The sequence below is a fragment of the Oryzias latipes genome, chromosome 2, assembly GCF_002234675.1.
Source record: "Oryzias latipes chromosome 2, ASM223467v1".
Taxonomy (NCBI): Eukaryota; Metazoa; Chordata; class Actinopteri; order Beloniformes; family Adrianichthyidae; genus Oryzias; species Oryzias latipes.
In genome coordinates this window covers 5,867,850-5,885,365 of record NC_019860.2, presented here as the reverse complement: position 1 = coordinate 5,885,365, position 17,516 = coordinate 5,867,850, and the positions used below count along the sequence as shown (strand labels likewise).

The window sequence follows — 17,516 nt, the reverse complement described above, 5'->3', positions numbered from 1 at the left end:
CAATACTTTTTTATATCTGACATGCATTCCCATATCTTTCATGAGCTGTGGTGTTTCTTCAAAACAGTCTGCCTCAAAATGTTCGCTGCATAAAGTTGACGAAGCAGTTGGCACCCAATTCGCCCTCGTTCGCTGAACTTGTTTTGTCCATTGTTTCAGCAGCGTTTCTTGTTTTGGGAATTTATACAGAGATACACTTTCACTAGATGTATTGCTACATCCAGCTGCCACACAACGACTTGGCATGTTGATGATTAACAGAGAATTAACGAGAATTAACGAATTAACGATGATTAACGAGAGAAACGAAGACTGCCTCTTTTGTTTACCTGCTGTCCGAAGCGGAACTGCGAAAGTCAATGCCTTTCGTGACGTCACAGGTCATATCGGGTTCACTTCCAGCCTGCGCTCTAGCGGCAGATCCAAATCTCTGATTCCTTCGAAAGATGTCTATTATTCATATGCTTCGGATTTTTTTCGACGCGAACTATTGGTATCAATAGAATCAGCGTTTAAAGGGCTTTTTTATTTGACAAAGTTGTTCAAAGCATGGCATCCACACTTTAACTGTTGTATATTTATAGTCCAGGGCTTCTGAAAAAAAAGGATTTAGAATTTTCTTGACAATACACAAAGACCTTTAAAGGTATAACAGGTCTCCTATTATGTCTTTTTGTCCCTGCAGTCCTCCCTCAGCGTTATGTAAATGAAGAGGATCTTTGGAACCAGCAGAGGAATTTAAGAGTGGAACAGGGGGAACCGGAACCTCCACAGTTTAAAGATGAACATGGAGAACCAGAACCTCCACAATTTAAAGATGAACATGGAGAACCAGAACCTCCACAATTTAAAGATGAACATGGAGAAACAGAACCTCCACAGTTTAAAGAGGAACCAGAAGAACTTTTCATCAGTCATGATGATCAGCTTGATCTGAAGCAAGAGACTGATACCTTGATGGAGATTCCTAATAAGGAAGATGAGAACAATGAAGCAGATCTAAACAATCAGCAGAGCTTTAATGTAACTGATAGTCAGGATGAAGAAGGAAACCAACATGAAGAATCAACATCAACTACAGATGAAGAGACAGACCCACAGAACAGAGATCAGAGGAAGAGTTTTATTCATTTATCTCACCTCAAAACACACATGAGAACTCACACAGGAGGGAATATGAGAGACTTTACATGCTTTCAGGAGAGGCCGCTGAACCTGCACGCCACCAAGCAGCTGTCCACCATCACCAAGACTACCTCCATCTCCTCCTTGGAGCTACCTCCAGCACCACATCAGCTAACTGTGCCGCCCCCCCAAGACTACCCTGTTATTACATATGCACCCATACCAAGCACTGCTGGAATAGAAACGCTTAAAAAAAGAACAAAAACCCCTCTGCCATCTTCCACCTCTTTCCCAAAACCACCAAGCAGAACTTTGAGCAAACCTGGCATCTGTAGCCAAACGCAACCTGCAGCTGCCTCCTCATCCACCCAGGGCGTCTTCTTCATTCCCATACGACCTGCCCCTGACAACACCAGCACCCCCTACAGCATCAGTACCGCCTCCAGGCTCAGCACACCCTCCTGGGCAAAAGCTACCATCTATAAAAGGAAGCTCCAAGAACAAAGCTCAGGAGGGGACAGTAAACTGTCAAGAGTACAAAAGCTCCCCGTTTGTAGCCTCTGTGGCCAAGCTCTCCAGGGACACAAAAAATACAAAAAGAAAACCTTTTGCACAGTGACCAAAAATGTCAACTTCAAAGGGTCTTGAAAACAGACTTTTTGAAAGTTTCGAACATTTCAGCTCTGTTGTCGATAACATGCGTTGACAAATATGTTTGTGTTACAATAAAGAAGAATTTGTGTTTAGCATCCATTCATTTTTTCAGATATCAGGTCACAGGGGCAGCAGTCTGAGCAAAGACCACTTCCTCAGGGGGCATCCCAGACACTTCCAGACAGCCTCTGCAGTGTTTTCTGAGTCTTCCCTCATCGCACGCAATCTTGATCTGTTCTTCTGATTTGTAATCACTAAACAGACGGATCATATCATTAAAAAGGGAGACTGAAAATGAAAAAAAAAGGAAATAAGACGCAACAAAAACTGAGACTTACCTCAATGTTTTTTGAAAGGATCTCAAATAAGTTTTAAAGTGAAGACTAGAATTTCATTACATCTACTGAAAGACAATGAAAGTTGGCTTAGTCTTCCAAATACCTACTGTATAACTCAATAAAAAGACCATGTGTTCAAGAGTTGAGTATTTATAAGCATCTCTGAAGTTCTCTTTACAGGTCAGGTCATCTGGTACAGCTTCCAGATTGGTTCTGTGGACACATGAAAAGAATTGTATCAGTAGAGGTTCATTCAAATTAAATTCAAGACATGACAAGAATTAACTTGCAAATGAGCCATCTTCAAATGACAACTGTCTCAAGAATTTACTGTAAGGTTTTGAACAACTACTTAAGATAAATATGAGGATTTAACTCAGCAATTTGATCACATTCACACTGAAATGTCTCCTGTGTCCATCATGTAAGAGTTGAGAGGCCAACTCGGTTGTGTGTAACAGGGATGTCTTTAACCGCTGTGGTGTCAGGAGAGAGTTCCCAAGCGGCGAGAGAGAAAACCGCTGCTGGAGAGCCAACAGGGACTATGCACTCCTTGAGTTGTGTGTGAACTGAGCTGAAATACACAAAATTTACAACAAAGAAAGAAATTCTTAGAGCGCGATTGTACATATGCTAAAGGCGGTTCATTTTATTTATGTATGTACGTACATTCAAAAACGAAAACCGATGGAAATTCAAGTTGGCCACACGTAATGCATGCAGCCAAGATGCACAGTGCTCCATTGCCTGCACTTATTTCAAGTGCATAAAAGGATAAACGTCGGCCACACATACTCCCTCCGGATCCGTGAGGCCAAGCAAAAAGTACCGTTTTTGAGCCTTAATTTGAATAACACCGTAATATTGCACACGGGAACTTGCAAAATTCATAGAAGAAGACAGTAATTGCGGTGTACCTTCCCGTATCCGGTAGCTGGCAATATTGCAAATGGAAACTTGTAAAATGCGAAGAAGACAGCCTCAACGTGGGCGGGGTTAAAATTCCACTGTGAAATATGGGCAGGGTTAACATACCGCAGCATTCCAGCATTCCGCGAAGTTGAGTGTTCCCCAGGCTGCAGCCAGGTGTACTTGGCACAGTTTGGATCCAGATGCCATGTTAGACAAGGAAAACAAAGACGTTCATGGATCTATTGTCTGCAGGTGAACGTACCAACTATGTGTAGCTGAAGCTGCGGGTTCCAGCTGCTATCCAGCAGTCTGCGCTGACGACAGAGCTCCTCCTCGTTCTGGACGATGGTTCCTTCAGCAGCAGAAAGTTGTTCTCTGGCAGAACCTTCCTGAGGTTCTGAAGACATGGTTCCTGCTCCGATCTTCAGCTCCAACTCCCACAAACACCGCCGTCCTCTTCACTGCAGCTCCGATCAAAGTCACGAGCTGCAAGGCCTGATGGGAGATGTGTCATCCTATTTTGACATGAAGGAAACTCCTTCAAACAGGAAAGATTTCATCCGACATGATCACTTTGATGTTAAGATGAAGATAGATCCCAGTGATTCAGCTGCAAAACATCCTATAATACAGTTCTAGATGGTTCTAGAGCAGGGGTCGGGAACCTATGGCTCGCGAGCCATATATGGCTCTTTTGATGGTCACATGTGTCTCGCAGACAAATCTTTAATTATACTTTTTTTTTTCATTAGACCAGTCCTTCTCGGGCGCGATGCGATGCCAGAGGCGCGCAGTAGTAGCAGTGCTTAGAGAGAAAAATCTCCGCCAGCACTATCAGTTTACTATTATCTATTATTTCACAGAGTTTGTACCAGCTGGAAACCTGTGAATTGCCGTGCCTAAAACTACGCGCTCCCGTCTCTGAGAAAGAGCGCGCAGATGCGGGGACGGGATGTGTGAGGAAGAAAGCAGAGGGTGGGGGTGTGTGTGTGGGCACGGCCAGCAGGTGAATCGCGCAGGGATGGTAAATACGTAAAACCCACTGCCTGTCACTCACTGCAGCGTGTGAGTGTATGTTTGGCTGCAGGTCTGCATGTGATCAGTCTGTCTCACATCTACAGAACAGTCAAACCTACGATCACGTTTAAATTCTCAACGCCTGTATGAAGCAGAAACTCACCACGTATCAACCAGACTAGACCAGACTAGACAATCAGCAAAACCACCACGAGAAATACTCATCATTTATTAGCAACAGCATAACAATGTTATTAAAAAGAATCCTCAGACTTATTGTACTTTAAAAATGTTGAAATTAAATCAAATGCACACATTCAATTGTATTTTTAGTTTTAAACAAATTGTCGCGGACTGAGTTGGATGGCTGTTGGGCCGCGTTGAAAGTTCTGGAGTTCATTGAACGCATCAAGCAGAGATCTGATTGGCCCTCAGTTCTGTTGCTCAGCCTGTTGTTAGGGAGTTTGGACCAATGGGGTTCAGCTATAGGCCGAATAAGGGAAATGGGAGGGCTGGAGCAGGAGGGGGGAATGTAAAGTTGGGAAAAGCGCTCACGTCTCGGCGGGAGAGATTCAGGAGTTGATGAATTAATTGTTCGGCCTTTGTTGCGGTCTGCAGTAACCAGAATTAAAAACCTTAAAAGAGTTTAAGTCTCCGTGCCTCAGTGTGGGAAAGGGACACTACATTATTGTATGGCTCTTTTGAAATTACATTTCAAAATATGTGGCGTTTATGGCTCTCTTGGCCAAAAAGGTTCCCGGCCCCTGGTCTAGAGTGTTGTGGAGATTTCTAGTCTTTTCTGCGGTGAGAAAGCCAGATGTTTTCCAGATGCAAAGCCGTTCCTGCTTCCAGCTGTCAGGGAGAAAACAGGGATTTGGTTTCTCCAGAGATGCTTCACATCAGAAACTAGAAGTCAAACCTGAAAGCAGAAGCTGCAAACTGAGTCTGTGAGGCAGATTTTCCAGCAGCACATCCTCCTCATCTGCTGCTGAGATGGAATGATGAAGCTCAGCTGAGGAACAGCAGGTTTCCTCTCACATGTTCCTGCTGCAGAAAACACTGTTTCATATCAACTCATCCACATCATGAAGGATCAACATGTTTGACTGAATTTACATGAAAAAAAAGGCGTCAAAGAAATCTGTCCAGACGGGAAAGACTGAATGAATCCAGCAGGATTTTTGCAACACTTTAGCCAAAAGGATCATTTGGAATTGAACCACGTATCGTCCTTTCTGTCCCAAAGTTACTGATGTGTCGGTCTGTATCAAGGCTTCAAGGTGTTTTTTTCTTGAACGAAGCAAGTATTTGCTGAAATGTTATTGTTTTTTTGAATTATCAAATGGAGACTCAGCTTCAGGTGATAAAAAAGGTTGGTGCTATTTGCAGTTTTAGAAAGAACATGCCTTCTGCACAGTTTGCAGTGAACGTAACTCATTTATGTCAGTTTTTAATGAACTGAAATACCTCCACACAGGAGACGACATTTAATTTTTGACAAAATATTTTTTACTGAACAAATTATAACTCTAGTTTACACAGAAATACCTTCCATGTTTTACTTTATGAACTTTATTTTGATTTGTTTAAAGAAAATAGCATCAAATTAATTTCTTTGTGTGAACACGTCTTTATTGCCAGTAACTTTATTGGGCTCCAAATATTGGAAGACACTGATCTAAAAGTACTAGGACATCTGGAGAAAGCTCTAGTTCTGCTCCAACTCAGTCCAAAGCACTGAAGATAGATGGAGTTGGATTTGGGAGAGGACTGAGCTCATTCAGATGAAGAAAGAACAAGTCAACAGATGAAGAAGATTTCAGGAAGTTTCCCATTCAACAAGTTCAAGTTTCCAGAGAGCTAGTTTAGCATCCGTGTTCTGGACCAAACCACTGTCCCTCTGAAGGTCCAGACACAGAGAGGCCCAGAGTGACCCCCATTTCTCCTTGTTGCTCTCTCCAGTGGCTGACTCCGCCCCTTAGGACGTCCCCCTGTGTGGATCAGTGGTCAGTGGGTTGGAACCTGCTGCAAATGCAGGCTCTGGTTCTAACTGCTGGATCAGAAGTGGAATGTGAGCTGTAGTGGTGTGTCTGCAGCTGGATGAGGAACACATGAGGGAGGGGTCAAAGGTCAATCTTCCAAACAAATGTTGTCAGTCTATTCTCCAACAATGCTCCAACATCTTCAAAGGTTTTTGGTCCCAAATCCAGAGTGGAGCTGGTAGGACGTGATCATTTCAGCCTCAGATTTGGGATCTGTCATCTCTCTGCCACCGTGACACCGAGTGATGAGTTCATGCTCCAAAGCGGCCCGATCGCTGGCTTTAGGGACTATTCCAAAAGCTTTCAATGATGGCGGGGAATGAACATTAGGAACAGAAGACGGCTTGAAATGTCTGCTGTTGGTTTCTGATCCAGACAGAAATTCAATCAAATGTCTGTGAATCCATGATTTCCTTAGAATCTTTGACTCTAGATTCAGATCCATCTGGTTCAAAGGATGAAACTGTTTCCAGCATCACTGTTTCATCTGAAGAAGCTCCAGGCTGAAAGCTGCAGCAGCTGCAAACATCTGGACTTCCTGCTGCAGCTGCAGACCTTCATGTGACTGTGGGAGCTGCAGCAGCTGAGGAGCTCAGCATCTCTGCAGACTCAGACGGAGCTCAGAGCTTCTGAGTTGTGGAAGTTTAGTGGCTGAACTTCTTGTAGGTCCTGCTTGGTTCAGGTTGTTGCTGGTGGTGGAAAGAGCTCCTGCAGACCTCTTTGCTGTTGGAAGGATCTTCTGTCTGCAGACTCTCTGATGCTTCAGCAGGAGGCGCTGCAGTGTGGTCCTCCTCATGAGTCCTGAAGCTGCACCGTCAGCTGCAGAGCTTCAGAGCTGCTTCTTCTCAGACCACTTTCTTTGGCTCTGACGTTTTATTATATTGTTGTTATTATCATTATTATTCATTTATTAATCTTAATTTGTTTTCCTCTTTCACATGTGAGCTTTTTTAGTATTTACATGTATAAAGGGTACATCTAAATAAATTGACTGATTTCAACTTATTATTGTGGCTTATACAAACATTATTTTGTAATAGGATCAAACTTTTTTGCATTTTTAAATAAAGTAATGACTAGATTGTGATCTATTTCAGAATTTTTTGTTTTTGTGCAACAAATTGAATAGGAATCATGCAGTAACTGTACAACACTTTATTTTTGTATTTTTGTCAGGTTATGTCATCGGAATTTGAAAAATTTTAATTGAAAAAATAATCAGATTAATATTTTCTACATTGAAAATCAAATAATTTATAATTTTATGAACAGTACCCCTATTTTCATTTTCTGCCTTTCATTCAATTAATTTTTTCATATAAATAAATATAAATAAATAAAATGAAAACATTGACAGCACCCGTGGTCGAACTCGCTCAAACAGCTGACCGTAACTTGTGACTAAAGATGTATATTATTTTTTCCAAAAACATGAAAAGACGTAATCACGTTTCCTACCACCGGTTTATGTCGTAAAATTCATAATATTTCATATTTCATTTCATAAGGACTGGTGTTGTCCAGAAAGTATGTAGCTCTTCTTCGTTCGGTTAAATAAAGAAGACCTGGCTTCAGACGACAAAATGGCGCCCTAACATCATTAGCCGGAACCGGAAATTCATGTCCTGTTCTAGAGGTTCCCCCTTCTCCATTTTGGTCGTCAAATTATTTTTCTTGTCGAAATAAACAAGTCACACCGAACTACCGTTGATAAAAACCGCCAGTTTATACCTTTATTTGCCAGTGAAGTTAAAAATGTGTTATTTTTTCCCAATGAGTTATATCACAAGAGGAGACACGCCTGCTTTAGAAGCCTGGCCGATGGTGGCGGAGCGCAACGCCATCTTGGTGAAGTCGACGGCGCCCACATGACATTGATTTCTATTGATTTTAGTGGTGTCTAAGTAGCTTTTATAAACTGTATATATTTTTAAATTTAAATATATTTATACATATATATATAAATATATTATATTTTATGTATATAACATATATATATATGTATATATATATAGATACATCATTTGTTGTTGTTTTTGAAGAAGAGAAACAGTCATTCAAGTCAAACTTGAATGAAAATGCATTGTTGCAGGACTTCTTACAAATAAAAAAATTATTATAAAGATTTTTTTAAATTAATTTCTAAACATTTAGAAGTTTTAGACCTCTTTGACATGTAATTTAAATTATTTAGAAAAACCCAACAATAAGTCAATAATAATAATAATAATAAATCAATAGTAAATCAATACAAACAATAAATTACAATAAATAAATAATAAGTCAATAAATAATAATAAAAATAATTATATTAATAATAATAATAATAATAATAATAATAATAATAATAATAATAATAATAATAATAATAATAATAATAATAATAATAATAATAATAATAATAATAATAATAATATTCAAAACAAGTCCAAAGGTGAACACAAAAAAACAGTCTGGCCTCTTATCTAAATCTGTTTCCACAAATGTTCTGAACATAGCCAGACTGTATTGCTAGTTGGTACCACAGTGATCCATCTGGGTTAGTTCTTTTTATTGCTAAGATCCACTTTTTCTTTACGTCTGTATCCATTGGAAACCTGCAAGAAAAGTACAGTCACTGATTTAGAAATAGGGATGGGTACCGTGCCCCGGTATTGAAGCAGCCCCGGGGCCGCATTCTTCAAGACCGCAGTATCGTTAAGAACTGACCTGAACGGTTCTGCTATCGGCACTGGAGAAGTTACTTTGTCTGTTTTTGTGTGTGTGTGTCCCACAAGCGCTATCTGCCAGATTTAACTCACCAAGTCAGTCAATTTCCGTTAATTAATGATTATATTAATTTCGGTATTCTCGTTGAAGAGGAGAGCTCTGTCTGTCTATTTGTGTGCACGGGGGCGGGGCTGTTGTTCAGAGAGCACGCGCCGCGCGCGCACACACACAAGACAAGGCAGCGCACACACAGTCAGTGGCGATCTCGTAGGGGACACGTGAGCGCCCTAGACTAAGATCACCCGTTTCTGTGTAAAATTAATGAAGTTTGCATCAAGGAGCCCTTACCATGCTGTCACCATGCTGCTACGATGACCGTATGTTGCGCTGTTTTGTGTAGAACACGCTGGAGCGGCGTGTTCTACACAAAACAAACAGGTAGACAGGCGGGGCTTAGATTCACCGCTTATGATTCCAGACCCGCGACAAACTATCAGGTGCTTCCTAATATTTAATAATTATTAATGACTAATGATAGTTGTTATCCGTAAAATTAATATCATTTATTGGGTTTACTGGATTTAAAGAAAAATAGATAAATAGAAAGGAGTCTGGATCAAAGTGAATTTGTTTCCATCATCTCACTCAATCCTAACTCTGGTGTTTGACAGATGGAAAAAGTCTATTCAAGGTTGTGAAAAATTGACAAAAGATCAAAGCAAACATCACACTTATGAAGAATGAAAATAATTACATTATATAATTAAATAAATATCCTGTCTGGAACATTCTCATGTATAAAGTAAAATGTTTTGTTAAAAAAAAAAACAGTGTTGTTGCACAATGAGGAAATAAAACACTTTATGTTCTTAATTTGTTATTTATTTATTTATTTTTCGTCCTCAAAAAGTATCGATAAGAGCACGATAAGAGTACCGGATCGATAAGCAGTATCGATAAGAGTAGTAGTACCGTTAAAGATTAAGAAATGTATAAATCTGTATTACTATAATAGCATAGCATACTGTATACAGGTTTAGCAAAATAAAATGTACATTTATATTGACAGCAAAATAAATGTACATCATGCAGCATGTTGATAACAGCCCTGCAGCATCATGCATGTCAACATGTGTTCTATTAATGAAGCCCTTGCAGCCTTAAAAGAAAAATAATTAAAATACTTACCTTTGAAATGATACACCTACCTCCTTCATGGACTCATTTATCTGATTTTGGCAGTTGAAACCCGCACAATGAACTGGTATTATGCAAAAAATGTGTTCAAATGCATTCACTGCAGCAGTAACTTGACCTCACCAAGATGGCGGTGCTTTCCTCCCATGAGGAACCACGTGATGTCTCCTCTAGTGATATAACTCATTGCCCCCCCCCCTCCCTTTAAAAACGGGGGGGGGGGGGGGGACAATGAGTTAAACCCTTTTTTAAAAGTAAAGTTTTAAAAAAGGGTTTTTCCCCCCGCCTTTGACATCATTATGTGAGCGACAGACAACACGCCAGACCAGCTGGTGGCGCTAAAGCACCATGACGCTGTTAGCAAAACAAAGAAGAAGAACAGCACGAGGCGCTAGCAGCGTTAGCTTGTTAGCAGGCTAGCAGCGTTAGCTTGTGTTGAGAGAGCAGCGGTGTGTTTTTAGGACGTTTGTAAGGTTTTTGGACAGACAGGAAGATACGTGGTTCGTGTGGGAAATCCCAGTGTCGTAAATGAGTGAAGAAGTGTTGAACGGAAAGACAACGTCACGTGGATTGCTGTGATTGTGAGACTAGCAGATGATCGATCGGAGCTGCAGTGAAGAGGACGGCGGTGTTTGTGAGAGTTGGAGCTGAAGATCGGAGCAGGAACCATGTCTTCCCTTCAGTCTCTGAGAGAGTTGATCAGCGAGCGACTAGCTGCTGCTGCTGAAGAAATCTGCAGACTCTGTGAAGGAACCATCGTCCAGTACGAGCAGGAGCTCTGTCGTCAGCGCAGACTGCTGGATGTCATCTGGAAACCACAGCTGCAGCTACACCACATAGGTATGTGACCTTCATCAAAGAAACAGAGAAGCCCTTTGAGCTTCATGCTTTTTCTTTTTGGGGACCCGTCTTACTCAGTGGCGGTGCTACACTAACTTACTCCCTGGGCTAGTAAACCCCCTCCCCCTGCACACATAGAAATGTCATGACCTTCTTTTGTGTTCTCTATTTGTCCATTTTACACACACAAAAAAAATCACAAATTAATAAACTCATTAAAAAACTAATTCGCACGGAGAGGCCTGAATCCAAAACACGCTTAAGTTTTGGCCCGAACAAGATAAACATTTACTGAAAACACTAAAACTGAACTGAACTGATTATGTTTAAAACAGACAGGAATATTAATCCAGAATAATTTTGTGAAACCTTAAATAACGTATAATATTTAGCTCTCCATAAAAACATTCTGTCAAAATTATACAAATATGAACATGCTGCAAAACAAAAAAGCCTGGAAATATTATCACTTTTAGGTTTTATAAAACATAAAAAATTAAATCATAGAACTCATCAGTGGGATTACTTCAAATTATTTGACATTTTCCTATTCTTTTTCAACACCAACAGTAAAAATCCTCCAAAAACCTCAAACATTCATTAACAAATGATCTATAGTTTATTTATGATCTCATTAAGTGCAGCTGTTTTCCTGCATTACCTGCTGTCTTTATGTCAAATACTGACACCAACTAAACCACAGGCAGACATCAAAAATACATTTGTATGTAAAATAAAGAACGGTCATAAATATTTCTAAAATATTTAATAAAGAATGACGTTATTAGAATGAGCAGAGTCCCCTAAAGGCACGCCATGATGGCATGCTGCCTGTGCCCACAGTCCCCCCCCTTTTCCTTCTCAAAGACAGGACTGTGCAGCAGCAGATGCAGCAATTCACAGGTTTAAGGCCGTTCCAAAGTCTGTGATTTAACAGATAGTAGTAGTAGTAGTAGTAGTAGAAAACCGATTGTGGTGCAGATTTTTTTTGTCTTCCAAGCATGGGGATGGCACCCCCTGTTACATTTGCACCCTGGGCAATTGCCCGTATTGCAAAAATGTCCCACAGTTGCTCACAACAGAGAACACACTCTGGAGTTTGTCTTTACCTGCAGCCTGTCTGCTGGAGGGGCCAGTGTGTCCACTTGTGTCCATTTGTGTCCAGTGTTTAGTTGTGTCCAGTTGTGTACATCTGTCCACAACTGTCCATATGCCACTTGTCTACATATTCCAATGTACACATCTGGAGCAATAGCTTGAGCTGGTGGAACCACACCCCGGTGTGTTCAAGTCCCGACTGTGCGCCATAAGTGCAGATGCCAGTAACATGTGTCACACATGATCCATGAGTGTTCATTGACGTGTGCTTATCAGACACTATTGTGTGTTGGTTTCTGTCACCAGTGGAATCAGCACTGTCCTTTCTTAGAACCAGAAATCAATTCAATTCAAATTAATTTTATTTGTATAGCCCAAATTCACAACAGTGATCTCGATGGGCTTCATATCGGTAATTGAAAAAGTGAAACATGAGCTCAAAGGATCATGAATACATAGAGTTCAATATGAAAATACAGAACTGAACTAACAAACTGACTTAGCCAAACTGGACATCCGCGGTAAGGAAAAAATCCTAAAAAAAAAAAACGGAATCCGGGAAAAACAAAAGAACAAACTGGAAGAACAAAGTTTCAAGTTCTCTTCTCATCTCATTGCACAAGGCGGAAAAAAGGAGGGACTTTAACCATCAGCCTGAAACAAAGTTCACCTTTAAACTGTGTCAATGTCAGATGGAGAAATAGAATAGAATGTAGAGTACAGTAATCCCCCCGTATTCGCGGGGGTTACGTTCCTCACCCCCCCCCCCCCCCTCGCGCGAATAACGAAAATCCGCGAGTAATTGACGCTGTTTTAAAACTCCCAGGGCCTCTGCAGAGTCAGAACCTTTTTCTGCCGGTTGGGTTCATTTCCAGAAGCTGGAGATGATGCAGGGCTTTTATTGGCTTTTATCAACCTTGTCAGAATGGTTACAGCTCGAACAAAAATAACGCAGCCTGCTCATACACTCAACCGGAGAAGAACATTCAGCCAACGCGCACCCAGGTAGGCCCCGCCCCCTCTAATCCACCAGTCACCAGCCCACCGCTGACCGCTGACATGCGTTGTGGTCCAGCAACTGGCAGAAAGAGGGGAGCGCCGCCTGCCCGCAGCTCTGTCCAACTTGGGGTCATTATACTTTACAGTAAATACAGAGTAAATCGTTTTTCAAAATTCGCGGAATAAACGCCGTTCTGCGTCTCACGTTTGTGACGTCATCTGCTGCCACCCTCGAATGGGCGGGGCGCGAATATTAAACTGGGGCGGGGGATTATTGTATTAGAAGAACTTAGAAATGGAACTTCTGTAAATCATTTAAAATTGAATTTAAATTAAATATAGACACTTTTAATGACACCTTTGATTATTTATTTCTAATTTTAAACAATTAATGACACGTTTATTAAATAATATAATGGCATCTATATTTATTGTTTCCATTAGTCTCTTGTGGTTCTCCAGACTCCTTAGACATTTTCTTCAATGATCACTGAGTTTATTGATGCTTGGGAAAAAACAAAAGTCCTGGAAACGTATAAAAGGCTCCTTGATGTGTTTGTGTCCCTGCAGTCCTCCCCCAGCATTGGATGACTGAAGAGGAAGATCTCTGCAACCAGCAGAAGAACTTCAGAGTGGAACACGAGGAACCAGAAATTCCACAGATTCAAGAGGAACTGCCAAGCTTTAATGCAACTGATAGTCAGGATGAAGAAAACCAAAATGACGAATCAACATCAACTAAAGATGAAGAGACAGACCCACAGAACAGAGATCAGAGGAAGAGGAGGGACAAAAGTAATGTCCAAAGTGTGGACAGCTCTCACATGTCAGCAGGTCAGTGTGACTCTGATCTTCATCTCCACACTATCGGTATGTTCACTTCAACAACTGTTCTATCTTGAGCTTCAAGCTCTCCAAACATGCAGTCCATCAACAGCGTGTCCCTTCCAGTTGAAAAGACAGAAGACATTGTTGGTCAGTGCAGCCGACAACATTCTTCAAATCATATGATCTTAATTAATCTTTCCAGCTAACCACAAACAGGAAACCTTAACAGATCAAAGAGAAAATTGTTAGCAGATAAAAAAGTACAATCTGTTTGTGGTGTGTGGTTCTAAGTTTGTAGTTCAGTTCTTTTCAGCAGATTTCTCTGTCACACCCAAAATCCCATCTAAACCTCTTTGATGTCTCCATGTCTCCAATTCCAGAGATTCAGACAGATTCTATTTCCAAAACTACATTTCAAGCTAAAACCCAATCTTTAACTGGTTCGGACTATTTATTGACTGAAACAGCTCTCCTCATAAGGGGGAGGTGTAGGGGGGCCTTTTTCAGCACAGTTTTATATTGTTGTGCTAAAGAAAACCAAAAACTTATTTTAAATTGAAAGTTTTTTATTGTTCATATTCTGAATGATACTACAATATTTCTTATTGGTACTTAACAATAAATAAAGTCACCACAACATATAAAAAGGCCTCTACTTGTGTTTCTGCAGTCCTCCCCCAGTGTTGGATGACTAAAGAGGAAGATCTCTGCATCCAGCAGAGGAACTTCAGAGTGGAACAGGAAGAACCGGAATGTCCACAGACTAAAGAGGAGGAGGAGGAGGAACAAGAACCTCCACAAATTGAAGAGGAACCAGGGGAACTCTTCATCATGCAGGATGAAGAGCATCTTGATCTGAAGCAGGAACCTGATACCATGATGGAGATTCCTACTTATGAGGAAGATGAGAACATTGAAGCAGATCTAAACAATCAGAGCTTTAATGTAACTGATAGTCAGTGTGAAGAAGGAAACCAACATGAAGAATCAACGTCAATTACAGATAAAGAGACAGACCCACAGAACAGAGATGAAAGGAAGAGAAGAGACAGAAGACATGTCCAAAGTGTGGACAGTTCTCACATGTCAGAAGGTCAGTGTGACTCTGATGTTAGAAAAAATCCCAAGAAGACAAATCTAGGTAAGAAATACAAACAATCTCCAAAACAAGAAAGAATTTCCTCTATTAAGTCTGGTAAAAACTCAAGAATAATTACTAACCTCTCTGACTACATGGAAACTAGATCTGATGAAAGATGTTATATCTGTAAAGAATGTGGTAAAAGCTTTTGTAACAAATCTCTGTTCAGAATTCATGCAAGAATCCATGCAGAAGATAAGCGATTTTCTTGTAAAGAATGTAAAAAAAGCTTTAGTCATGTATCCAATCTCAAAAGACACATGAGAACTCACACAGGAGAAATGCCTTTTTCTTGTAAAGAATGTAAAAAAAGCTTTCGTCATGTATATAATCTCAAAAGACACATGAGAACTCACACAGGAGAAAAGCCTTTTTCTTGTAAAGAATGTGAAAAAAGCTTTAGTCGTTTATTTCATCTCAAAAGACACATGATAACTCACACAGGAGAAAAGCTTTTTTCTTGTAAAGAATGTAAAAAAAGTTTTCGTGATGCATCTCATCTCAAAACACACATGAGAACTCACACAGGAGAAAAGCCTTTTTCTTGTAAAGAATGTAAAAAAAACTTTAGTCGTATATCTGTTCTCAAACAACACATGAGAACTCACACAGGAGAAAAGCCCTTTTTATGTAAAGAATGTAAAAAAAGTTTTAATCAAATATCTACTCTCAAAACACACATGAGAACTCACACAGGAGAAAAGCCTTTTTCATGTAAAGAATGTAAAAAAAGTTTTAGTCATGTATGTAATCTCAACAAACACATGACAACTTGTAAAACTTTTTCTTGACAATGTAAGGATTTAGCGTAAACTCTAAATTCTAAACTTTTCTGATAAGAGGTGGACCTCTCAACCCCTGTACCACAGCAGATTTTACAGGGGGAAAATTCTGTATCTCAGAAAAATGTAATAATTAAAAATAAGCTTTTAATGCTCTAAACTTCTGGGGTGAAACCCCAATGTTCTAATGAACTCCATTGCTACCTGAGCTTTCATTTCATGTACACAGAGCCTCCATACCATATTGATGAAGGAACTTTATTAGAGGGATGCACAAGTGAGTATTGAATGTGTAGAAATGAATTTTCAAAAAAAAAAAAACTGGTTGATTTGCTACAGGAGGTCCTTTGTCCCAACGGCAGTTAGACTAAAGAATGACACAGTTTAGGACTACTGAAACTGCTGCTGGATTTACTTATTTAGTTATGATGTGTACTTTTACTTCCACTTTTTATAACTATTTTAATTTTTACTGACTATTTGTTTTTCTAACTGCTATATTTATTGTTTGTCTGCTGTAACAATTGAATTTCCCTCGGGTGATCAATAAAGTCTGGTCTTGTCTTATCCTGATTTTCTTGGACAGTTTTGTTAGGTTTTCATCGTCTCAAAGCCACAATTATCAAAAGCAAAAAAGTAAAGGATCAATACATTTCAATCTGTTTGTAATGATACTAGACATTGAGTTTCACTGCTGACAAAATATGTAAAACATTTTTCACAAAATGATTTATTTTAAATGTACATGTTAATAGAAATGAGTTGTTTTGAATTATTAGAGTTAACATCTAGTAGAGATAGGTATCGTTAAGATTTCATCCATTAACTCCTCTTAATCTGCTGCTTTTCACTCTGGTACCTTATTAGTTTTTTTATGGATATTTTCTGATGTAAGTTTACACTAAAATAAAATGATCAATAAAAACTGTTAAGATTTGTCTATCCTGCCTTTTTGTCTTCTATTTTCTTTATTTTTGCTCCTGAACATTGATTTGGAGGATTATTCCAGGTAGGATCAACTCCATAGCTGCAGTGGGCAGTATAAGGGAAATGTGAATCCTAATCTACCAGGTAGGTAGATGGGAAGAGGTATTTAACTAGGTGACAGTGTGCAGGTGGAGGTTTTTTCTGGCAGTCATGGTGAGCTGAACAACAAACATTTCTGATGTCTGTTTAATTATGTTCTGTTTTATTTCAAGGTTATCAAGCTCTCATCCATTCCATTTGTGGAAAATAAAACTAAGTTAAAATGAGTGGAGTTGTCCAGCGTCCTCCGTTGTCTCCTGAGCCATTTGAGTTGGGCAGCTTTGAAAATGAAGAGAAATAACTGGACAAATACCAATGTGTATTTATAGGTAATAGGGATGGGTACTGAGCTCGGGCATTGAACAAGCCCCGGGGCAACATTCTTCAAGACCCCCTTAATGTTAAGATGGCACGAAACAGCTAAACGGTCCAAAATGCTGCGGCTTTCTGTGTTTTTGTAAAATTACTATCATGTTTTCAGATTGTTGTGTTGCCTTTAACACCGTCAGAGCGGGCTGGAGGAAGAGATCAGCGTTAGCGCACGTGGAGGGGGCGTGTCTGCAGCTGTGAATGCCGACCAGAGTCTGTTATAGGACAGAAAGTTTTTCTGGAAAGACAGTCAGCGGCGATCTTGTAGGGGACATGTGAGCGCCCAAGAAAGAAAAAAAAAAAAACTTTCTATCCCCCTAGACCAGGGGTTGTGAACCTGTGGCTTCTTTGATGGTCACATCTGGCTCGTAGACAAATCTTTAATTAAACAATCTTTTTTCATTAGACCAGTCCTTCTTGTGTGCGATGCGATGCCAGA

General features: G+C 40.0%; 5 protein-coding genes across 7 annotated transcripts in view; 2 read left to right on the top strand and 3 right to left on the bottom strand.

Moving 5' to 3' along the window:
• Nucleotides 1-3,404, bottom strand: part of LOC101175616 (gastrula zinc finger protein XlCGF28.1-like) — a 48,666-nt gene extending 45,262 nt beyond the window's left edge. The window contains exon 1 of the mRNA XM_023962664.1: nucleotides 3,292-3,404. The gene's annotated coding sequence lies outside the window, so the exon portion shown is untranslated. The remainder of the gene's footprint in view (nucleotides 1-3,291) is intronic.
• LOC101172629 (zinc finger protein 436-like) overlaps nucleotides 1-17,516 on the top strand; it is a 1,005,429-nt gene that overhangs the window by 78,247 nt on the left and 909,666 nt on the right. The gene's annotated exons all lie outside the window — the stretch shown is intronic.
• Nucleotides 1-17,516, bottom strand: part of LOC110016657 (zinc finger protein 502-like) — a 970,715-nt gene that overhangs the window by 134,055 nt on the left and 819,144 nt on the right. The window lies entirely within an intron of this gene.
• LOC105355262 (NACHT, LRR and PYD domains-containing protein 12) overlaps nucleotides 1-17,516 on the bottom strand; it is a 517,064-nt gene that overhangs the window by 232,925 nt on the left and 266,623 nt on the right. The gene's annotated exons all lie outside the window — the stretch shown is intronic.
• LOC111948725 (gastrula zinc finger protein XlCGF17.1-like) lies at nucleotides 14,735-17,364 on the top strand. The gene has a single exon (XM_023962934.1). The coding sequence runs from the start codon at nucleotides 14,843-14,845 to the stop codon at nucleotides 15,689-15,691; it is 849 nt and encodes a 282-aa protein (XP_023818702.1). The 5' UTR covers nucleotides 14,735-14,842; the 3' UTR covers nucleotides 15,692-17,364.